The sequence below is a fragment of the Pelodiscus sinensis genome, chromosome 1, assembly GCF_049634645.1.
Source record: "Pelodiscus sinensis isolate JC-2024 chromosome 1, ASM4963464v1, whole genome shotgun sequence".
NCBI classification, from domain to species: domain Eukaryota; kingdom Metazoa; phylum Chordata; order Testudines; family Trionychidae; genus Pelodiscus; species Pelodiscus sinensis.
In genome coordinates this window covers 162668951-162693273 of record NC_134711.1, presented here as the reverse complement: position 1 = coordinate 162693273, position 24323 = coordinate 162668951, and the positions used below count along the sequence as shown (strand labels likewise).

The 24323-nt window shown below is 47.1% G+C and overlaps 1 protein-coding gene across 5 annotated transcripts in view; it reads right to left on the bottom strand.

Annotated features, from left to right (window-relative positions):
* The window catches only part of IGSF3 (immunoglobulin superfamily member 3), a 152699-nt gene extending 149864 nt beyond the window's left edge, over positions 1-2835 (bottom strand). For 3 of the 5 annotated variants that reach the window (XM_075909248.1, XM_075909275.1, XM_075909271.1), the window contains exons 1-2: positions 2437-2584; positions 1255-2028 (exon numbers count right to left, since the gene is read on the bottom strand). In XM_075909248.1, the coding sequence (XP_075765363.1) occupies positions 1255-1297 (43 nt within the window). In that variant the 5' untranslated portion in view covers positions 1298-2028; positions 2437-2584. Of the gene's footprint in view, positions 1-1254; positions 2354-2436; positions 2585-2813 lie in introns of those variants that run through there. The other 2 variants (XM_075909263.1, XM_006124235.3) reach the window with 2 other exon arrangements.
* Between the last annotated feature and the right edge of the window lie 21488 nt (positions 2836-24323).

The window sequence follows — 24323 nt, the reverse complement described above, 5'->3', positions numbered from 1 at the left end:
ACTTGCTTTGTCAGCTGTAATGACTAGACACAGAAGATGCTGTTGGCTCTGCTTCTCTTCCTCGGATTAGAAATTAACAAAAATTCCTCACTACCATAATAGAGAAGGAAGCTTTCACCTTTACAAAGTATCTCCCCTTCACATACATTCACCAGGGTTGTGTTTTTGTGATGTCGAAACAGAGTACTGTGTTTTCATAAAGATCCCTGGACACTCAAAATGCATTTTGTTAACACTAGTCTAAATACACGGACCATCACAAAGACTCATGGGATGTTTCAACTAATTTCTTAAAGCCATTCTTAAACTTGTAAAGGCATCTTACAGAGCTATAGCATCTCTCTTCCAGAAAGATCCCAAAGCACTTTACAAGACTTTGTACATTTATCCACTGAGACAGTTACTTGTGGGATGGTCTCTTGACAGTGTCACTTGTTCAACAGGCACGCAGCAGATCTACAAGACACTTTAAGGCAGTAATTGAAAAATACTGTATCGAATTGGTACCGTAAGGGGAATTCACGGAGACAGAATATACGTACACAATTTGAAGTTTAACTAGGAAGCTATCTCCACTGTTATTCAAAAAAATTATGTAATCTCTAAGCAGTATAGATGAGAAGAACTTCAGTTTTATGGGGGAGAGAAGGTGTTATCCAGCATCATAGCAACCATACCCAGGCTTCCTTCTGTACTTAGTATCATAGATAGTGGTGCCTACTGATTCACCGGTACTTAAGTTTCCATGGAGGTATCCCCATCCAGTATTGACCAGGGTCAGCATGTGAAATCTGACAAGCAAAGCAGGCAGAAATGGTACAGCTTGCAGACACAATAGAAAAAGGATTATTCATTGTTCCCGTCTCATGCACAGTTTGCAAGTTCTGAATGGATCCCACTAGTACACAGGTATCAGTGAACACCTTTTGTTACGTGTGTGTAAAGCTCCTACTCCAATGGTGTCCTCATCCATCTCAGCAGGAATGATAAATAATATAGCAAATCTGTTCATTTGTATTAATGCTGAAAAAGCCTTATTTTTATCCAATTCCAGCAATAGATGCTGCTATTGCATTTCTTTTGCAAGAGCACAGGGTACTATCAGATACTTGGAATCTCTCAGGAAATTGAATGGGTGTGATAAAGCCATATTCCCTATAAAATGCACAGCTGGAAAGAAAAATGAATGGTGGGTCAAACTTTTATCAGATCATTGATATATATATATATATATATATATAGGCAGCCACTCACCCAGCAGCAGAAGAGATGTCAGCTCTTGCAGAAGGCACCTCATCTTTGTAAGAGAGTGAAGATAAAGGGGCAGCTCTCTTTCCTCTCCTCACTTGCCTATTTTTTAAATATTCAGTTGTCAGCCACCAATTGGCTTATATTTCCTGAAAAATATTTTGTTGCGAGTGGAAATACAAGGTGGGGATGGGAGGGCAGGAGAAGGGAGAACAGAAGGGAAAAATAAGTGAGGGAAGGACAGTGGGAGGCGTGAAAACGTCCTCAACTGCTAAAATTATGTTTCCAAATTGATGCTACAGCCGTTCTGGATCCCGGCACGCTATGTGCCTCAATGTCTACTTTGATTTTTTCCAGGGCCAGTTTCAACAGCGATTGAGGATCCTTTCCTGTCACAGTAGCCAGCCAGGGAGGGGAAATGAGATAAATCCTTTCATCTGCTCAGTCTGGTAATGCCAGATCCTCCTTCCAGCGAAAACGGGAACATTCCCGGTGCCTCCCGGTACAGTTCCCAATAAATAATCAGTTACCGTCCCGGCGGCTGAAGATGTACAGGGTGTTCCTCCGGCTGCTACGCTCCACGAGAGGCAGAGTCGGTAGCTTTGCTTCCCCAGCGGCTTCCTTCCTTCCTTGGGACGGGAGCGTGAGCTGTGCCCCGCTCTTCTCCACCCGGGCTCGGCTCTGCCTGTCGGTGCCACCGGAGCCGGGCTCCTACTCTCCGCGGCTGCTCCTGTTCCGCCCGGGCGAGGCTCCCCGCTCAGCAGCGGGATCCCCCTCCTCCTGCGAGCAAAGTTAGCAAGGCGTGAGCGCCGGTCTCCCGCGCTCCCCCAGCGCCCCGGGGAGCCGAGCCCCGGCCGGGGGTGGGCGGAGGAGATGCCCGCGGCGGGGAGCCCAGCCCGCTATTGTCTCGCCCGCCTGGCGGCTGTCTGGCTCTCCGGCGGGGCGCAGGCAGCGGGAGAAGGCGCTTCGGACGGGGCGGGCAGCAGCAGCAGCGGCGGGGGAGCCGCTCTCCCCGCTGCCCCGGCAGAGCCCGCAGCCGGCGCACGTGCCCCCGCCACACAGCGCGCCCCGGCTCCAGCAGCCGCCCGCCCGGCTCCCTGCGCGCTTGGGGCTCGCCGAGCCCCCGCCACGGCGTCCCCGCGGGCGCTGCTCCGCCCCCGCGAGAGGTGGGGCCGCCGGGGAACCTACCTGCCCCGCGCCCTCCAGCCGGCACCGCCCGGCGTCCCTGCTCCGCTCCGACAGCCGGGGGAGGGCCGGGCGCTTCCTCTGCGCCGGGAAACCCCGCCCCCCGCTCCGCCCTCTGCCCCCTGGGCCTCCCGCTCCCCCCCGCCCTGCCCCACCGCCCCCCGCCCGGAGCCACGCCTGCTCCCGGCCCCGCTCTCCGGGAACTGGCGGGAAGGCGCTTTCCCCCCTCCCGTGGGGAGGGGAGCGAAGGGGGGTTGAGCCAAGCGGGACACGCCAGCCTCTGCTTTTTTTGAGCCGGATCGTGTTACAGCCGGGCTGCGAGCTCCCGAGGCTGTAAAACACCGCGGGGCGGTGGGGAGCGCTAGGGAAGCTTGCCTCACCCAGGCGCCTTCAGATCCGCACCGCTTATTCCGTATTAGGCAAGCCGAGGTGCCGCACCGGTTCAGTGCTGAGTGCCACTGAACCCAGCTGTAAACCCTGTTTATGCTACAACCCACGTAAAGTCCGGGGGTGTGGCACCACCTCTCGTTACAGGACCTATGCATGCAAGCAATGGTTGTGCGTAAGCTGCAGCGCTGCCACTTTTTGTCCTCGAGGGACCTCGCTCCTTCCTGATGTTTAGTGTTGTGGCCCTGTCCTACAGCCTTGTGACGCTTTGGTGCCTGGGAATTTTGCATCGTGACAGCTTGGAGGGTGTTGTGGAAATGTCAGTGTACCACAATGATGTTTTGCAGGCTGGGAAATAATTTGGGTACCTCAGGCCAAATTGCCACATACAGAGGCTGATGGGCACTTCTGGCCTTAAAGGCTGTGGGTCTGTAAAATTAGGGATCAAAAGTTTGAATGTATCAAGCTGTCTCCAGGTGAGAGTGGGAAAACAAATGATGTTGATAATAGGCATAGAATATCATTTCCCTTCACTCCTACAGCATTATACAGTGTAATATGATTGAATTTGTTGAATATTTTTATATCAAGTGTGGCCTTGATCCTGCAAACATTTTTGCACATGTCATGACCTGGGTTTTCCAGGGCATACATCTTATTCAACACCATACTAGTACAGCCCTTTCACCTCTTTCAGGTTATGTGTACCCTACTGAGACTATGTTGGCATAGCTATGTTGCCATAACCCTGTAGTGTCAATGAAGCCTACAGCATCAGAGGATGGTTTTCTATCAGTGTAGGAACACCACCTCCCCATGCAACAGCATCTACATTGACCTGCATCTACACTGAAGGTCAGGTTGGCCTAACTACAACACTCAGGGGTGTGGATTTTTCACACCCCTGACTGAGATAGCTATAGCATCTCAACTTTTAAGCACACTTATTTTCCTAAACTTCCTGTCAGGATACTTGCTTGTTCATCCCCTGCAACCCTGACTGCTTTTCCTAACTCGGCTTTCAATAGGGTTGCCAGATATGCAGTTTTGAACCCGACAGTCCAGTATTTGAGCTTTCTGTTTGGGAAACAAATTGAGAAAATATAAATGTCCGGTATTTTCTAAATAAGATGTAATGTAGATTGTGATGTAATGTCAAGTGTGTTTGGTATTTTTGTTGAAACCATCTGGTAACCCTAGCGTTCAAAAGCCCTGGTTCCCTCTTCAAAATTTGTAGGATGACTACATCTCCAACGTCTGGGTTTATACAACCACTAAACTTTTATTTAACCAGCGTAAACATAACAAAAGAGGTAAGTAACTCTTCTATTTCTTGCTCCTAAAGGCAAAGTTCAATCTTATCAGATCCAGGCAGTGCTGCCCTTGGACCCTTCCATGAGCCCGCTCTCTCCTCAAGAGCCAACTCATGACCCTTCAAATTCAAACCCTCAATGTTCCAAACAAGAAATCTGGGTGGAGCTTCTATCCAGGAGTCCAAGCCTCTGTGTCCCATTTACCCAGCCGCATATGTTCTTTTTGACTTGCATCCAGCATTGTAACCCACCATATAATTTCACTTTTCACCTCCACAACCATACTCCATTTCAAGTTAACACAGTCTCTTCTCCACAACTTGCATAACTTCACCCATGAGTATCCTCACTGAACACTAGTCATAAGTTAAACTGCACACCTATTTATGCATCTGCAGGATCAAGGCTTATATCTCAAAATGCTTCAACGCATTATAACTAGAAAAATAAACAGCTAAGAAAATTAGGAAACCGCAATAAAGGAGAAAAATACATTTCGGGTTAAATTTGGACAAAGATAAAGACTCGCAGTCGAGAGCTTTTAGAGCATGTTGCTATGCAGTTTAAGATAAATTTGGAAATATTCTTATTATGTACAGGTAACATACTAGTTTACAACGTATACTTCTTATGAAGCATAAAATAATATGTACTGCCAAATAACAGATTCAGTGAGCTTTCACATGCTCCTTTTCTCAAAGCTCTTTCAAGGTATTGCATTAATGCATAGTAACAATAGTATACATAAAGGGACCATGCAAATGACATTATAGCATTATATGATTAATCCCATTTTAGTCAAATTAGATTATAATAAGCACTGTGTGCTAAAGACTATTAATGGGAACCTATGTTTCAAAAGCTTCATCATCTCCATGCTTGTCTCCTCCTTGACCCCAATAATAAAAACAGCTTTGCATTCATAATAGCTATTTTCACTTTCAGATTACTTTACAAATATTCTTTGAGGAGACCGAGGGTATTATTTCCATTTCATAGATATGGAAACTGAGACCCACAATGGCCAGTTGACTTTTCCAAAGCTGTAGAGTGAATTGATGCTATACCTAGATTTTGGGGGATCTGGATCAGCTTTCACATCGCACTCCCAGTCAGTACCCAGCCCAGGACACGGAAGCTAATGATCCAATTGGTGGACCACCCGAAGCCTGTTATACATACACTAAGATGCAGCAACTGGATTACAACTCAAGGATTCCTACTATTTAATTCTGTGCTCTGATAACTAGATCATGTCTCTGCCTACGGAAATATATTTGTAGTCATGATTTATTCACATAACTTACACGGTGACTTAAATAAATACATAGATGGGTAAAATAGCCTCATGATCTGTGCAATGTGCCAGGACTGGACTTGCTGTGTGGAGCTCCTCCCAGATTAGTGTATTCTCTTACCTCTTACCTCCTCTTCAGGAAGTGCCAGGCCACTTTGTACCGCTTGGTTGCTTGGTTTGATGGTGAGGTTGCCGTATCAGCTGGAAGTTGGTGGGTATATCTCTGATGGGGCCCCCAACATTGGGTTTCTCTGCTGTCTACCACTGCTGTTGCACTGTCCAGGACTGGTTTTTACTTTGCTTCACAGAACCTCCAGTATGTCTACATCCCTGCCCTCAGCAGGCAGAGGCACAACAGTGCTGGTAGACCCATAGCATGAGCACGCAAATGATTTAGTCCACTGCAGTCCCTTGAAAAGCACTGAATCAGCAATTCCAACCAATTCCCATGTCTTCTCTAATGAATAGGACTGTACCTGAGACAATTCAGCAGAGTTCAGCATCAGGCTCCCCCTGGCCTTAGTGAGAGAGAGCAAAGTGAGACAAAGCAGTTGCTGCTTGGATTAGGACAATTAGCAGTGGCTCTCTACTCCCAAGCACTGTGTCTGAGTGTAGAAAAGAATAATGAAAGGAGGGAAGTCACTTCACATTAATTAGGGAAAATGTCACATGCAGGATTCACAATAATAAAACCATGAACAGAACACGCACCCCAGAGTGCAAGGGCAGTGACTTCTGCCTCATATTCTTGAGTTCTGTATCCAAATGTTCCTTTTCTGTGCCCCTCTCTGCTCCCTCACATTACCCCACTCACAGTGACCAGTGAGGACCCAGGGTTCAGAGGTGAATCTGTGTGAGTTCACCTCCCACCCAGGGAAGAAGGCACGTTGCTTGTTACACCATCTGAGCACTTGATCTGAGTGGCTGCCCTGCCAGCCACTTGGTCTGCTCTGCTGGCCGCTTGTTCTGCTTGTCACCTTGCTAGCTGCTCATTAGCCAGCCAACAGCCAGTAGTCTTCTGTTGCTGCCTGTTTCTGCACCTCAGTCTTGTGGTTTTCAGCTCTTTACAGACTAGGCAGAAACACTGCCCCAGCACAAGTAATTTCAGCTCTCATTTGAGCACCTCAGTGTAACAAAAGGCTCCTAATAAAGCCTATTTAGCTCTGCCTTTGAGCCATGGGGAAGAACAGGTTAAACTAGATCAAGAACTATTAGGGAAAGTCCACACTTCCTGGCTAGGACCTGTATCCTCACCCTTCTTACTTTCACAGCAGTCTGGCAGTCAGACCCCTGATTTAGCAAGTTCCTGTCAGCTCACGGTGACCTCTCTCTCCATCAGGACAAGCTCAGCACAGTTTTGCTCCCCCTTGGCCACCCAGTGACAATAACAACATTGCACACCTCCTGAATTCAATACTAGAGTGATCTGTAATCTAACACCAGCCACAGCCAAACACTAGGAGCTCCCAACTTCTGTCTGCTAGATACCTACACAGAGTGTGTTTGTGTTTACTCCTGCAACCTCTCTCTCTCCTGAACTAGCTGTCACAGGATAGTTCATTCAGACCCTGCTTACGGTTAAATAAACCACCTATGACTGAAGCAGCACCTCTTGTCTCAGAAAGGCAAGTGAAACAGAAATTCAGTTGTAGCAGCGTGGGTGTAGTCGTGTCACTCCCAGCATGTTACAGAGACACCCACCTTGTCACAGAACTCCTGCTCAGATATGAATCAGTCCCCTTAGAAAGGTCTGCCACTTTGCTGAGACACAAAGGGGTTATACAATGAATAGAGCCCTACCAAATTCATGGCCATGAAGAACACATCACAGACCATAAAATTAGTCCCCCAGCCCGTGAAATCTGGTCTTTTGTGTGTGTTTATCTGTTATACAGATTTCATGGGGGAGCCTAGTGTTTCTCAAATTAGGGGTCCCAACCCAATAGGGAGCTGCCGGGGAGTTGCAGGGTTATTCTAAGGAGGTTGTGGTATTGCCACCCTTACTTCTGCTCTGCCATCAGAGCTAGGCAACTGGAGACCAGTGAGTGTTGGCCAGGTGCCCAGCTCTGAAGGCAGTGCTGCCAGCAGAAGTAAGGGTGGCAGTATCATACCATGCCATCCTTACTTCTACACTGCTGCTGGCAGTTGCTCTACCTACAGAGCTGGGCACCCAGCCAGCAGCTGCCTCTCTCTAAAGCTGCCCAGCTCTGAAGGCAGTAGCATCAGCAGTAGCAGTGCAGAAGTAAGGTGGCAATACCTCAATCCCCCTATAATAACCTCACAATGGTACCACTACTCCCTTTTGGGTCAGGACTCCTCCAGTTACAAGATCATGAAATGTTATATGTTTAAATATTTGAAATTATGAAATGTATTATTTTTAAAATCCTATGACTATGAAATTGAACAAAACGGGTCATACATTTGGGAGGTCCCTAACAGTGAGGTCAGGAGATCCCCCTTGTGTGCACCTGGTAGATCTCAGCTCTGCCATTCGAATCCTCCTCCACACACACAGACCTCCTGTATTCCACAGATGGCGGGAAAGAAGAATGTCCAGGCCCATACGCAGGGAGTGCGAAAGGTGCAAATGCAACGCATGGTCCCCCAAATAAGTGAGAGGGGACTCCATGGCTGGCTTTCAGGTGGTCCATGGCTTGAGCTCAGCCCTCCATCCTTCCCCCAACAGCGGGGAGCCCTCGCTGATTCCGCAGCCTTGCCCTCAGCTCCCTCCCCCCGCAAGGTTGGAGCACCAGTGCCAGCTTTCCGCCCAAGTCTTGCTGCCTGATCTGGCTCATGGGGAAGAAGTGCTCCCACTCTCCCAGCTGGGGGAATAGCAGCATGCAGGCATATTGCCTGGAGGCTTTCCCTGCTGCTCCCATTGGGGGCTGAAAACAATTAAATGCCCCACCCCCTCATGCACAGATTCCTGCACCCCACTGAGACTCTGCATCCTCGCCCCAGCCAGACACCTTACCCCCTCCCTGCTCCTGCACCCTCCCCAGCTCCAACCTGCTTCTGCATCCTCCCCTCTGGCCATACACCTTACCCCCAGCCTGCTCCTGCACCCACCCTTTCTCCTGCATCCTCCCTCCTGGCCACACACTGCATCTTCCCTTGCTCTTGCCCCATTCCCCTGGCCAGACACCCTACTCCCAGCCTGCTCCTGCACCCCACCTCCCATCCAGGCCTTACAACGTCACCCCCTCGTGCACCCCACCTCCCGCCCAGACTTTACACCCTCACCCTCTCCTGCACCCCAACTCCCACCCAGATCCTGCACCCTCATTTCTTTCACTGGCAGCCCTGTCCCACACACTGAACCCCCCATTTTTGTCCCAACCCCAGAGCCTAGAGGGGGTGTCCACAAAATCCACTAACTTTGGAACCCCAGAGTAAATCTGGCCTATGGGAAGCCCTGAACCTCAGTCCTGCCACAACAGTGAGGGTGGGGGGGGGGGGGAGTGTTGGAGGTATTTTGGTGGGTTTTTTTTTTGTTTTTGCTTCTCACTTGTGTGGTCTCCATCTGATATTTCTGTGGGTCAATGGCCCCCTGACTTAAAAAAGGTTCCCCACCTCTGCCATAAATAAAGAAAACATGGGAATCTTTTGTGTTGGACATAAATTAATATTTTACTCTACTAGGGGGCTGCTCCCCCTGCTCACCAAACCCTCTCTTTCTGGAGATAGGCAGCCACGGCTTTCCCCCAGCCACTAGGGAGGGCCAGGCCGAGGTGTGGCAGCCCTAGCCAGCCCCTTCTATTCCCCGCATGGCTGCCGAGGGGCACTGTCTAAGGCCTTGCTAGCCCCAGCTCTCCTCTCTTTCCTCTCCCCGGCCTCGGCAGCAAGTGCTGTGTTGCAGGGGGATGAGCAGGTGGGGCTGGTGGCAGCAGGGCAGGACTGGGGGCACGGTGCCCCGCATCCACGAGGAGTGGCCTGGGCCCAGCCCTGCTGGCCAGAAACCCAGCACGCATGCACCCAGGACTGGCCTCGCCGAACAGGTAGAGCAGCAGCAGGCAGAGGCAGCTGAGGGAGCGGGGGGCCATGCTGGCTGTACTGCCCACCATGATCCCAGAGGGTAATTTCTACAAAACCTATATTACTGTATGTTATAACGCAATCATTTTACCAGTCACTGTTTGCACTCACATTTTTCATTACCCGCCCTTATATACACTCATTGCAGGACTATTTTGAACTCCTTTATATTTAAAAAAAATTGTGCTCCACATTTACAAAAACAGCACAACCCCCTCCCCTGAAATTTCTGTGTACAGGCCTGATGTCAGACTGCTCTCTAGTCCTCACAGAAGATGCCTGAATGTAGTTCATCTATGGTATGGTATGAAAATTACATGACTTAGCCATTTCATCTTCAAAGTGCTTCACAAACCTTGAATCCCATTATCATTAGATACTCTGTTTTTGTTCTTGTTACAGAATGGAGTGGGGAGCACAGGTGGCTTTAAACCTGCTCTTGTAGTCCATATATCCTGCAGCAGGCATAGTCCTGCTCTGCACCCTGCCCTGGTATAAGTTAGAATAGCCTTGGGTCTGTGCCAGCTTACACTCTATGTCCTTTTAAAGGGGGAGAGAAACACGGAACGTCCATAGTGCAATGCATAGTCATAAAGCCCTTACACTACTTCTGCCCCTGTAAACCACTGATGTTGCAAAGGGGGCTTTAGTGTGATTGAGAACCACCAGGTGCCTTATTTTATCCTCACAACAATCCAGAGAACAAAGCATAGTAAGTATTATTATCTGTATTTTACAGGATGGGAAACTGATAAGAGGTCCAAATTTGGCCGTACTTGAAATCCACTCAAGTTGCATTCCTCTTACAGCAAAGCTGAATCTGGCCCAGAGAGATTAAAAGTAACAGAGAGGTAGCCATGTGAGTCTGATCTTGGTAAAACAAACAAAAAAAAGCAGTCATGTAGCACTTTAAAGACTAACAAGATGGCTATTAGGTGATGAGCTTTCGTGACGCAGACCCACTTCTTCAGATCATATATGATATCATATATGAAGAAATGAGTCTGCCCCACAAAAGCTCATCACCTAATAAGCCACCTTGTTAGTCTTTAGAGTGCTACATGACTGCTTTCAGAGAGATTAAGACTGACATTTTAAAAAAATGCTTATTCAGAGTGCATTGGTTTTGTCTGTCCAACTTACCACTGCATCAGTATCCTACATCAGATAACCAAGCACGAGAAGCCATTTTTGGAAATGTTAGTCCATACAACTTGTGCAAGGCTTACACTCTGAAAACCAGCAAGTGGGGAGAGTCTCAGGTCCTAGGCTCCAGCCCAAACCCAAATGTCTACACAGCTATTTTTAGACCTACTGTGCAAGCTTGAGCCAGTTGACCCAGGCTCCGAGACTCACTGCTGAGGGTGCTTTTGGCTCTGAAGCCATGGTGAATCAGCTGAAGAGTCGAGATTAGAATTTAAGAATGTATACAATTATTCAGCTCAGAAGTTCTCAACCAGGTACCAGGGGATGACAGCCACTCTGCTCTGTCTTTCCATATTCCTGCGCTGTGGGGAGGTGTCGCAGCTAGATAGTAGGGGTGAGTGTTCCCACTATGGAAAAGGGATTTCCTCCCCAAAACATGGGTGACGTGAGCCACTCTGCTCTCTGTTATTAAAGAGTGGCCATACCTCTTGCTTAAATATTCCCATTCCTTTCTTGAGCTGAGAACTTCTATACATTAGTTTCACCCAGTGACATTTTTTGTATGGCCATGGTTCAAGTCCATTTAAAATGGGTGTGAGAGGTTGTAATGGGAATTGAAACATAACCCCAGTTGCACGGGCTTGAACAGTGGAACTGTCATTGCAGGAGAATTGGCATATGTAATTAGTCCAAGGTTGTGTCTACACTGGGCCACTTATTCCGGAAAATCAGCTGCTTTTCTGGAATAAGCTGCGAGCTGTCTACACTGGCCCTTGAATTTCCGGAAAAGCAATGATGCTCTACTGTACAAAATCAGCCGCTATTCCGGAAAAACTATTCTGCTCCCGCTTGGGCATAAGTCCTTATTCCGGAACACTGTTCCGGAAAAGGGCCAGTGTAGACAGCCCAGTAGTTTTTTCCGGAAAAAAGCCCAGATCGCAAAAATGACGATCGGGGCTCTTTTCTGGAAAAGCACGTCTACATTGGCCACAGATGGTTTTCCGGAAAAGCAGCCTGCCAATGTAGACGCTCTTTTTCCGGAAATATTTATAAGGAAAACTATTCTGTTTTAAGCATTTCCGGAAATTCATGCCAGTGTAGACACAGCCCAAGTGTTTGGGTTTATTTATACCTAGAGTGTGCCCTAGGGTCAGTAGGCCAGCGTGTGGCAGATGCATGCACTGAAATGATGCCTCAGCCAGCGGCATAGTTGATGTCAAGGAAGTTCAGTCCACACAACCCAGAAACAAACTGGGGAGGGGAAAAATGCTATTTTAAAATAAATCAATGTTTCCAGATGTTCAGGGCATCTGTCAGCAGGCATCCCAGCGTATGGCAGCTAAGTCCTTTTGCAGATTTTCTTTTAACCATTGCTTAACAGGGAAGCATGCCAATGGATGTGAAACCCCCTGATCAGGCCCATGCTCACAGCCATATGCTGCCCAGCTTTGAGAACTGGTTGTAAGAAAGGGTATCATACTAGCAGCATGGGAATGGCTACATTAATGTCAGGGAAGGATAATATATGAATGAATGCTTGTATTAAGCCCCTCAGAGTTGCTACTGTGATCCAGAGGTTTCCAGAAGCCTATGCCCTCTCAGGCTCAGCTGGCTGCTTGAACAGTTGATGACAGTGTCTTCTCTCCAATCAACCTGCCTACTAACTACGCATTATGCCATTCAGAGCCCAAACTCTAAACAGGTGGGGATTGTAACCATGGGACTTCTGGATGCCACCTGGTAGAGGTCCCAGGGGGTGCTCAGAATCATAGAGGGATGCTCTGGGTCAGATACCTGCATGATAGTTCACTAAAGGGTGGCACTTGAGATCTGTAGTGAGACACAATTGCCCAGTGATCCGCATAATCCCAGCAAAATGTGTGGATGGACTCTATCTAAAGAGTTATGGATCTATACTGAAAATTATGCTCTTAATGCCTTGGAGTTAAGGCAAGTCACCAGGAAGCAACCTCCTTGGAGATTTTATCCAGGAAGGAAGGAACTGACACACATCACCCTTTCTGGCCATGTGTGGCTTATATGCCTATGCACAGGGAGACTTGTTAAGCTTGCTATCAGAGGGATGGGGGTGTGTCCCATCAGCCTCACCCTGTATGCAGTTTGCATACTGAGCCAGATGCAAATTGTGAAAGTGCAAAATCCAGAAGAGAGGAAATCTACAGAAGAAACATGCAGCAAGGGTGTGTCCCATTCGTGAATAAAGGCAAAGGATGGGTCTGGTATATCTTGGAGAGCAAAGAGACACGCTGAAATCCTTTATCTAGAAGGCAAACCAACAGCGGGTCTGTCTCATAAAAAGAGGGGCACAGCCAGCTTGGCTGTGAATCCCTGCAAGGATTCTGGTGAGCAACGATTTAGAGAGACATAAGAGTATCTTGTTAATTCACTCTAGGACTCTAGAATCCTCATCATGATTTTATTTTTTATCTAACCCTTTGTTTCCAGTACTTCTAGTTGCTACTATTGAATCTCAATTCTTTGTTAAACAAACACTTGGTTTCACTATAAACATCTCCAAGGGCTGTGTGTAAAGCAGAGTAGAGATCTAAGGACAAATTGGGAAGCTAGGATGTCCTGTCTCCTTGGAAGCAGCATACCAATGAACAGCACAAGCGTTCACTGGAGCAGGGGCTAGCATCTACTGGAAAACACTGAGTGCCTGAGGGCTGGAATGAATCTACTGCTGACCTACCGAGTGACAGTGAGGGCCTAGAGCAGGTGTGGGGAACCTCAGGCCGGGGGCCAGAAGCAGCCTCCAGATTGCCTGGATCTGGCCCCCAAGGCTAAGGGCCCCCTTCAGTATTGAGGAGCCCAGCTGGCACTCCAGCTCCCCCCACTATTCCACCATGGGGCTGGAGCACACAAAATCTACCAGCTTGGGCCCCCTGGGCTCTGGTGTGCAAGAGGAATGGATTTGCTTCTCACTCGTGTGCAGCCCCCGACTGATTTTTCTGTGGGTCAGTGGTCCCCAACCCAAAAATGGTTCCCCACCCCTGGCCTAGAGGGAGTGGTTGTGCTGAAGGCTGTGTCTGATGGAGTAGTGGTCCTGTCACCAGGCAGGCAGGGACAAGGCTGCCTCATGTTAAAGACTGGCAGTGGCAAAAGTACTACACAGCCCAGGATACATCTAGAAGTGACCTGTTATGTAGCATCTGAATTTCACCCCAGTGGCAGATGAGCGGGTGCTTGTGTGTAGCTTGGATTGCACTTTGGGCTCCTTAAACATGAAACGAGTAGAATAATGCAACAATTTATTTACTGCAGGTTGGATCTTCCTGGTCCAGTACCCTTTGGACCTCACCAGGCCCAAATGAGGGAAGTTTCCAGATCAGGGAAGGTCTTCTGCCCCTGTCCTCCTAACATGCTGCCCTACCCTGTGACTGGCTTTGCAACAGCCCCAATGCAACTGGGCTTTGGCCCCACTTCTACCCCATCCAGCCAGGCTCCCAAGGGATGGGAGTCGCCAGCTAATGCCAGCTCCGCTTGTCCCTCACCGGGGATGGGGCTCACTGGGTGGCACTGCTGCTGCCCTGCCCGGCTGGGGCTTCCTAGGGATGGGGCTCGCTGGCCCCTACTGCTGCTGGCCAAGGCTGGGACTCCCTGCTGCAGGACTCCAGGCAGGTTTGCACTCCTGCCATTCGGGCTCTCTGGTCCAGCAACGTTTGTGATCCTTCTGGACCACGGATGTTGCCAGACCAGAGAGTCCCTGATTTAGGAGGTTCAACCTGTACTATTTTTAATATGCTAATACAATAGGAATCAAGGTTTGAGTTGACTAATCTGCAAGGGAGATTTCACAGATAGAGAGATACAACTCTCCCACCATACAGCCACGGTGGTGTACCTTATGCCTGAAGACAAATAAGGGGCTTGGTTTGACAGTGTTCCAACTTCTTACTAACACAGAACTTAGTGGGAAAAGAATATATATAAATCTGGATATACAGGAAGGGCTTTTGTCTGCATCTTGTTGCATGTGTATGTTTTTGTGCATGCATGCCTGTTTCACTATCCTGAGGTCAGCACTGGCATGCTTAAACAGGCTACTGATGGATCACCCTGATGAGAAATGGCAGCTTTTGAGATAACTCAGCACTAATCTGGAATACCTGGCTACAGCGCTGACGCACAAAACCTGTTGCTTTCTTTGAGAAAATACAGGAGATGAGAGTCAGAAACAATGAGTCACTTACTAAGTAGCAGAAAAAGCCAGTGCCTGCCTGCTCACAACTTCAAACAGCTGTTCGATGGTTGTACTATGCGCTCAGATTCTATGTCAGAAAAAGGGGAAAAAGTCTTTAGCACCTGGCAAATTCCTGTTTAAATTTCATCATTAAATTTCAGCATTCGGTAGAAAGACAGACGTGAAAAATTAAACAGAGAGAGGAAAAGCATACACCAACTGCAACTATGATGTCAGGATGAGTAAGTGCTTTGAAAGGAAAAGATTCCTGATCAAAGGAAAAGAAAGCCCCTCTACACAACCCTGTATCTTCTGTGTTTTGTCACAGAATTCATCACTTGCTCCTAAGGATAAACTTTTGTTTAAAAAAAAAAAAAGTTCTAGCCTTTATGAAAAGACTGAATTGGAGCTGATGCAATGTTATCTTTCCAAGTCTGCAAAAAACAATAATTCAGAGAGAGATGTGAGCTGTCCCTATTCACTAAAACAGAGGTTTCTGCCTCTATCTCTGAAATATAATGACAATCTGCATGTTGATATTAATTCGTTTGCTGTTGTGAATATTAGCCCAGTCCTTATGAAGCAGAGGTATATATTTTTCCTTTTAAGTTCTGGCTGGTGAGAAGTCATTCCAGAGAACAAATCTATGTATTTATCCATAGCGCACACACTGTACAAAAACTTCCTTATCACACTGCCCTTCTCCTTAAGATGAAAGGACTACTGTGGATGGGGTGAGAAGGGAATTTATTTTCTATGGCTCACTCTTGCCCTTTCACTGAGGTTACTAGTTAGGTGCCAATTAATTTCAGCTGAGGTGATGATTTGGGACAGACATCTCTAACCTGATTCTCCACTGCCTTGCTCCTCATGTGATCATTTACAACCTGTGCAAAATGGTACCATGTCAGAGTGGGATTATTTTACACCAGGCCTTCTCAACATGCGGCCCACAGCCTAGTTGTTTGTGGCCTATGGTGTGGTTTGGGTTTACACGGGGCTCAACATGCGGCCCGCGGGTGGGAGCTAAAACAAAAAAGTAGTCAATACAATGGTCTTCTGTTGATATGATTTTAGTAGTTACATTCTTGGACCATCATTGCTCATTAAAAGTGCTGTCATATGGGTGGAAATTGGGTAAATATAGGCAGTCCCTGGGTTACGTACAAGATAGGGACTGTAGGTTTGTTCTTAAGTTGAATTTGTACGTAAGTCAGAACTGGCGTCCAGATTCAGCCGCTGCTGAAACTGACCAGCGGCTGACTACAGGAAGCCTGAGTCAGAGTTTCTCTGCCCCGGGCTTCCTGGAATCAGCTGCTGATCAGTTTCAACAGCAGCTGAATCTGGACGCCTGGGACAGAGCAGCTGGGGCGCTGCCGGGTAGGTCCCCGCAGCGCCGCACCTCAGCACTGCGAGGACCAACCCGGCAGCACCCCAGCTGCTCTGCCCCAGGCGCCCTGATTCAGCCGCTGCTGAAACTGACCAGCAGCGGCTGAATCAGGACGCCTGGGGCAGAGCAGCTGGGGTGCTGTCGGGTTGGTCCAGTAGCGCCGAGGAACGGCGCTGTGGGACCAACCGGCAGCGCCCCAGCTGCTCTACCACAGGCATCCGCGAGAAAAGCCTGGTCTGCTGGCGGGGGAGAGGAGGCGCACTAGCTGTGGGGGGAGAGGAGGCGCATCCTCCGCGGCTTTGGACCAGGGAGACGCGGAGCAGCTTTTCTCGCCCCGGAAGACGCGGGCGGCGGGACCGCGGCACATCTGGGAGGTCCCGCCGCCCGCGTCCTCTGGGGCGAGAAAAGCCCCGTTCGTAAGTACGGATCCAACGGAAGTCAGATCCGCGTAACCCGGGGACTGCCTGTATTGCATTTTATTAATATCAGCAGAATGGACTTAAATGGGGCCTGCATGTTGGGTAGTCTTGCCTTAATCTTCGTATTCATGTCCATCAGTGTGAAATAAGCTATTTGTATATATTTGCATGTATATGCAACCACACTTCAGTTGTGGCCCTCAGCATGTGCTGTGAGTATCATTGTGGCCCCCAGAGCTTCCATTGTTGAGTAGCTCTGCTTTACACACACTTAGTACAATGACTACACAAGGGGCAGGGCAGTGGAGAATCAGACCCTTGATTCAATAGGATCAGGACGGAAGCTTAGATCCACAAAGAGACTTAGGCATCTAAGTCACAAATGTAGGCACTACTACGAGCCCTAAAACGTCTGCTCAGCTGCCTCTTAATTCTGTAGGTGGCATAATTCAAGTCAGTTCCTATATTTTTGCAGTAAATTCCTCTAGACACCTAGGTTTCTGCCTCTGGGCACACATACTGCGCCCTCAGGGAGGCACCGAGATGCCTATCATAAGCCTAAGACCAAGCTGGATCCTCCAACCAGATGAAAGTAGGCAGGGCTGTACCTATCTCACTTGTGGGGTTGATCTGGTAGGCATGCTCAGAGCATACCTAACTCAAGCAGAATGGTTAGGGGGAAGGGAAAACACTGGCCTCTCGTATAGCCTTTAGTCCTTTGGTTGGGAGACTTACATGGGAAGTGGGAGACTGTGCTTTAAATGGCCCTTCTTCCCCCACATGAAGAGACATGGGGAAACCCCTCTGTTTAAATCTCTTCTCAGCTGAGTGCTCTAGCCACTGGACTATAAAGTGATTCCCACCTTCTTTTTCTGGCCCCAATTAATAGTCAGTACAATGTGGAACAGCTTCAACTAGCCAGACTAGGGTGTCCAGAGAGCAAGTGTGAAGAATTGGGTTGGGGTGGGAGGTGATAGGCACGTACGTAAAACAAAGCCCTGTATATCAAGACTGTATATCAAGACTCTGGTCACACTAAGCAAGATCCACGTCAGAACATCCCATAGCCCAGTGGGTAGGGCACTCCATGGAAAATGGGAAACCTCTGTTCAGATATCTGCTCCTCAGTCAGGAAAAGGCATTGAAATGTGGTTTCCAGTCCTCAGTAAGTGTCCTAATGGTTGGGCTAAAGGCCATAGGGAAAGCTATTGCAGCCATCACCTCCTCTTCCTCCCTATTGTGCAAGAAGTTGGCACTTAAGGCATTTAAGCAAGAATAGCTAAGGTGGGAAGCTGCCTAGTGTCCTGAGGTTTGTGGGTCCCAGTCTCAGCATGGCGTACAGGAAGGGTTGTCAGTTTTGGGTTGGATGTATTCCTGGAGGTTTCACCTCATGATATCCTGGAGAGTTGGCAACCTCATGCATAAGGATCCTAGACACCTATCTCAGGACTTGTGGATTATAGTGATTTTTCAAGTAAGGCACTGGAATGTCTAAGGTCCTTTGTGGATCCAGGTTTCAGACCCTAAACTCCATTTACAGAGGCTGCTTCCATAGCCATCAGATGGTTACAGCTTTCATTCACTACCAATGTAAGCCAATGACACTGGCTGTTCATCACTGATAGCAATCCAGACATGCCCACGAACAGTTTGATATGGCTTGAAACTGGGTTGTATGATGTGCTTACAACATAGTTTTTAAACCATATTTCAGTGCAGCCATATGTGAGATTCACTTTCTAGTTCGGTTTGACAGGTGAATTTTGACAGAGATTGGTTTCCAGAGGGAGGAGCAGAGGAACTGCCACATGCCCTAAAATTGCCTTTCTGGCTCTGTAGGCTGGAATCGCTAACTTCTTTTGGGAAGTTTTGGCCAATACTCTTTAACCTCATTTGAAGAAAAACAATTCAAAATACTGTATATCTAGCATTGTAGTAGTACAGAGATAGGCAAGAGATGAAATTGTTCAAATTCTGACAGCAAGTCCTTAGAAAACAAAAAGGACCATCTCCACAGTGAGACTTCTTTTAAGTGAAAGCTTTGTCACTGACTTGCTTTTTGACATTGGATTAGATAGTAGGGTAAACTGAGGCACAGAGCGCCATCTGAAAAGTGGGTAAAACAATGCCTACTATGATATTTAGAGAGACTTCAGATGTCTAAATTGTTTTAAAAAAAGGAGAAGGTATCAGATTATGCACTCAAATCAATTTCCAATTAATGTCTGACAAGGTACTTAATCCACACACCAGTCATCTAAAAGTACTGAAGTAAAACCAAGAAAAAACAAAAGACAGGACTATGCAGCACTTTAAAGACTAACAAGATGGCTTATTAGGTGATGAGCTTTTGTGGGCCAGACCCACTTCCTCAGATCAATTTGTGGAAGAAAATTGGCACGACCATATATACCAGAGTGATAAAAAGCAAACACATATAAAATTGACAAATCAAGTTTTAGAACAGGGAGGGCATAGAGGGGGGAGGTTAGTGTCTTTGAGGTAATGATATTAGGGTTGATAATTGGGGAAGCTATCTTTGTATCAGGGGATGAACTTTTATATTTATAATTGGAACTTTCCTTGGAGTTGAAAAAGTTTAAAAATAGCATCTTTCTTTAAGTGAATCCTTCCATTTTGAGAGAAAGAAGAAAAATGGACAGAAATGGCATATCTCTCCTTCTCCCACACTGTTTATAATTTCTCATAACTGATTCACAAACAATTCCTAACTAAGGACCTGACCCTGCCAAGAGTTACACATAGGCTGACCTTTAATCACACGACTAGTTTCAAAGAGTTCACTGATACTATTCATATGCTTACAGTTAAGCACATGCCTAAGTCTTGACAGGATCAGGCCTAGATCAGGACATAGCCTGAGAGTAGTAGGCTGTGTGTTAAGAAAGAGACATAGCACAGAGTGATCCCATTTGCAGTACAGACAAGGCAGCCTGTTCTGACAGAAAACAGCATAGCTGATTAGAGACCCCCAGAAGGAAAGTACAGTAAGAATAAATTCTCTGTATAGGAAATCCAAGAAAGATGAAGAAGAAAGAAAAGAAGCCCTTTATCTATATTTATAAGATGGAGCTTTTCCTACATGAATAAACCTCTTAAGAGGTTTCCTGGGCACTGAGGTTATATATTTAATAGGTTTTTCTGGTATAATTTGAAAGTAGATCACCAACATGCAATGCTGCCTGCTTCACTTTGCTCCCAGCTGCTTCACTAGCTTCTGTCACCTGTGCCCTCAGAAACTAGAGCACCAGTGTTACTCTCGCTGTGCTGAGAAAGCAGGTCCCCCCGCGCACACACACATTTTAGAGACTTTACCTCAGAGCTATTCGCTCCCCTTTTGCTGTTCTATCTTAGCAGGCTCTTGCTTAGGCCTCCACGCTTGCTTGCTTGCTTTCAAACAACCATAACGCCACAGAAAAAAGATTCGTTGCAGAAGGAGAATATAAGCTCTAATGAAACTATCCAAACTCTTCATTCAGCACTTGGGTGTGATTCTCAGTTATTCCATCCAAGAGCTTGGGGCAGGGATTGAGGAGCCTTGCAGGGACCTAGCCTGTGTAAATTAAATTCACGCCATGCATCCCATGGTTTGCTCTAGGTTCTGAAAATGGGAGAACGGCCATAGCACAGCATGCACTCCTGCCAAACCCTGGAGGGAGAGCCCTGTGTGGATACAAAAATTTGTATCCGCATCCACATCTGTACCTGCAAAAATGAGCTGCAGATATTCACATCCCCATCTGTGGACGTGGATACCTGCCGATATAAAGCAGATATCTGCAGATTTACAGGGCTCTACCCTGAGATACTACATATGCAGAGGCTGGGCATGGAGCCAATGTGAAGCATTCACATACCAATTGTTCTGTGGCTCTCCGCACAAAGGGTATTTTCAGGAGGACATTTCCACTTACTTCAAGGTCATTTTGAATTACCAGACACTCAGGGCCATCCCTAGGCATATGCAGAATACACAGCTGCCTAGGGCACCAGAAAATTTGGGGCATCAGGAAATTTGGGGCACTGTTGCCCCAAATTGCTTACTGCCCCAGGTAGCTGTGTGTTACATATGTGGTGGTGCCAGTTCCAGCAGCCAACCCCATCCTCTCCTGTCCCCGATGGGCTGCTCCTAGTCACTGCTCACCAGCCATTTCCACTTCTAGCGGAAGGGAAAACTGCCACTCATCTTTGCCCAGCTACACGGCTACATCCTGCTCTGCCTCTGGCCTGCAGCTCTAGTCGTGGCATTCACAGATTGGCATCTGCACCTCCTGCCTGCCCCTCCACCAGCCTCCCTGCCCATCTCTTGCCCCCACTACTCCTGCCCCCACATACCTGAAGAACAGCCCCCCATGCGGAGCAGCGGCTCCCCTGCGGAGCACCCTCTCCCAACACAGGAGGTCTTGCAGGTGCTTGGGCTGTATAGGACACCATGATTTGTAAGGACGGCGCTGGCCAGAGTAGCAGAAAAAGATCAACGGCATCTTACATTTTCATCATAGTGGCTAATTCAGCTCTTATAGTCTATTTTATAGGGATTCACGGATTGGTGGAAAAGCACATATCTTCCTCATTTCCCTTCTTGGGCTTTGCTCCTTTTTGTCTTTTTCTCCTGGGCCGTGTCCAGACTCAGGGTTTTTTTTGGGAAAAGTAGCCTTTTCCCGAAAAAACTTCCCCTGCGTCCAGACTCAAGCCGCGTTCTTTCGAAAGTACGCGGCTTTTCTTTCGATGGCGGTAAACCTCAATTTACGAGGAAGAACGCCTTCTTTCGAAAGTTCCTCTTTTGAAAGAAGGCGTTCTTCAATGTAAAGAGGCCGTCTTCGAAAGAGAGCATCCAGACTCGCTGGGTGCTCTCTTTCGAAAAAGCGGATTTCTCTTTCGAAAGATCCGCGTGCAGTCTAGACGCGATCTTTCGAAAGAAGCTCTTTCGAAAGATGCTTTCGAAAGAGCCTCTTTCGAAAGAAGCCTGCAGTCTAGACATAGCCCTGGTGTGCAACTATTCTCCTCTGCAGCTCTGGCCATCTGGAACAGCCTTTCTTGTGTGTCGTCTTCATCCTGGTGAATGCTCCATCACTTGGAACATTGAAAACAAATCTGGACAAAATACTGACCAACGTGCTCAGTGGGCAAGGCTGGTCCCCAAGGTGACACAGTTGACATGGAAGAACTATACTCAATAAAGCGGTTTAAAAGTACTTTGATCACATTTGGCCTCTTGGCCTTTTCTCTGCACCCTGTCCAGCCTCCTGCTTCCTTCTTTAGGGGATGTAAAAGATGATAAAGAAGAAAATGAAACTTGCATCCATAGCTTAGTGGAAAAGGAAATGAGATAAAAGTCAAAACAACATGGAAAAGTCAACAACACGGAAATTAGGAATACAGTGATAGCATAGCAGCTAATCCCATAGGGTATGTCTACACAGCAGGGCTAAAGCCAAATTAAGCTGCACAACTTCAGCTATGTCAATTGCATAGCTTAAGTCGAAATAGCTTAATTTGGCTTTTGGCGCTGTCTACACAGCAAGAAATCGAAGGAAGAACGCTCTTCCTTAGACTTCCCTTACTCCTTGTGAAATTAGGGTTACTATGGGTCAGAATAAGAAGTCCTCCAGCTCGACATTATTTCAAAATAAAGGCTTACAGTGTAGACGTGCACTATATTATTTCTGAATAATATCAGTTATTCCAAAATAATGCTGCTGTGTAGGCGCATCCCTAGGGGGCAAGCCCTAAACATAAGAACCAGTTTCTATCTTTGGATACACTCATGCATGGCTCCCAGTAATTTTGTCATGCATTCAAGGAGCCAGACGTGTGTATCCATATGGAAAATGCTTCTTGAGTTTAGGGCTTGCCTCTATGGGATCAACTGCTATGCTACCACTGTATTCCTAATTTCCATGTTGTTGATTTGTTGTTTTGACTTATCTTACTTCCTTTATTTTTCCACTAAGCTATGGATGCAAGTTTCATTTTGTTTCTTTATCATCTTTTACATACTTAGTAAATAGAATAAGTTAAAGCTACTCACTCTGACAAAGAAGTTTTTCTTAATGTCCTACCTAAACTTCCCTTACTGCAATTTAAGCCCGTTGCTTCTTATCCTATCATCAGACGAAAAGGGGTATATTTTCTCTCCCTCCTCTTTATATCAACTTTTACAGATTTAAAACTGTTGTTATGTCCCCTCTTAGTCTTCTCTTTTCCAGACTAAACAAACCCAATTCTTTCAGTCTTCCTTCATAGGTCATGTTTTCCAGACCTTTAATCATTTTTGTAGCTCTTCTCTGGACCTTCTCCAGTTGGTCCACATCTTTCCTGAAATGTGGTTCCCAGAACTGGACACAATACTCCAGTTGAGGCCTAATCAGTGCAGAGTGGAACAGAAGAATTACTTCTCGTGTCTTGCTCACAGCACTCCTGTTAATACGTCCTAGAATGTTTGCTATTTTTGCAAAAGCGTTACACTATTTACTCATATTTAGCTTGGTGGTCCACTATAATCCCTAGAAATCTTTTCTGCAGTACTCCTTCCTAGACAGTCATTTCCCATCTGTATGTTCCTTCCTCAGTGGAGTCCTTTGCACTTGTCCTTATTAAATTTCTAAACCTACCTCATTTTCACTGGCATTCACTATGCTAAGTGTCCAATCACCACCAATCTTCTTGGTGAAAACCAAAATAAGGACGTTATTAAACACCTCTGCCCAGGCCCACCATCAGGGTGTGGGGGGGGAGGGGGGAGAAGGAGGAGGGTAAAAGGGACAATTGCACAGAAGCCCAGTATTTAAAAGGGGCCTGAAGCTCCCAGATGCTACTACTGCAGCAGCAGTAGTGGCCAGAGTTCTTGGCCCCTTTTAAGTGCCACGGGAGTGCTGCTCTGCTGCTCTGTGCAGCTCTGAGGCCCGGGGGATGGGTCCAGCACTATGCTCCGGCGGCACTGGCCCAGCTCCTTCTGGGAACTTAAAATTGCCCTCCCTACCTTACCCCTGGTGGCCATTGGCCCCACTGCTGCTGCCATTTCTACGTTTTTTCTTAATGATTTTCCTCTTCATTTAGTAATGTGCCTACCTTGTCCTTGATCTTTCTCTTGCTTCTCATATATTTGTAGAACATTGTTACCTTTATGTCTCTAGCTAGCCTGAGCTCATGTTGTGCCTCTTTCTAATTTTGCCCTTACATACTTGTGCTATTTGTTTATATTCATCCTTTGCAATTTGACATAGTTTCCACTTTTTGCAGGACTCCTTTTTTGATTTTTAGATCATTCAAGATCTCCTAGTTAAGCCAGGATGGTCTCTTGTCATATTTCCTGTCTTTCCTACTTCTACCATTACAGTAGCCTCTAACTCTTGGGTAGAACATGCAGCAGTTTATTTAATCGCAGCGCAACTTGCAGAACAGGAAGCAAAGATACACTATCCAGCTGAAACTACCTGTAGAATTAAAGAGAGGCAGAACAGAAGTCACTTACCTGGAATTTAGCCTGAACCTCGGGTCATCTTAAATGACTACAAGAAGTCAGAGCCTTGTTTTTATATTTTATCCAAAAGACAGTACTTGCAGCACAATGCTGGGAACTGCACATTGAAGCCCAACATCTACTTCCTGCAGTACCTGCCTATTCTTGGAAGTCTTTTCATACATCTAGGGCCTAGCCCTCCATCTGCCTTTT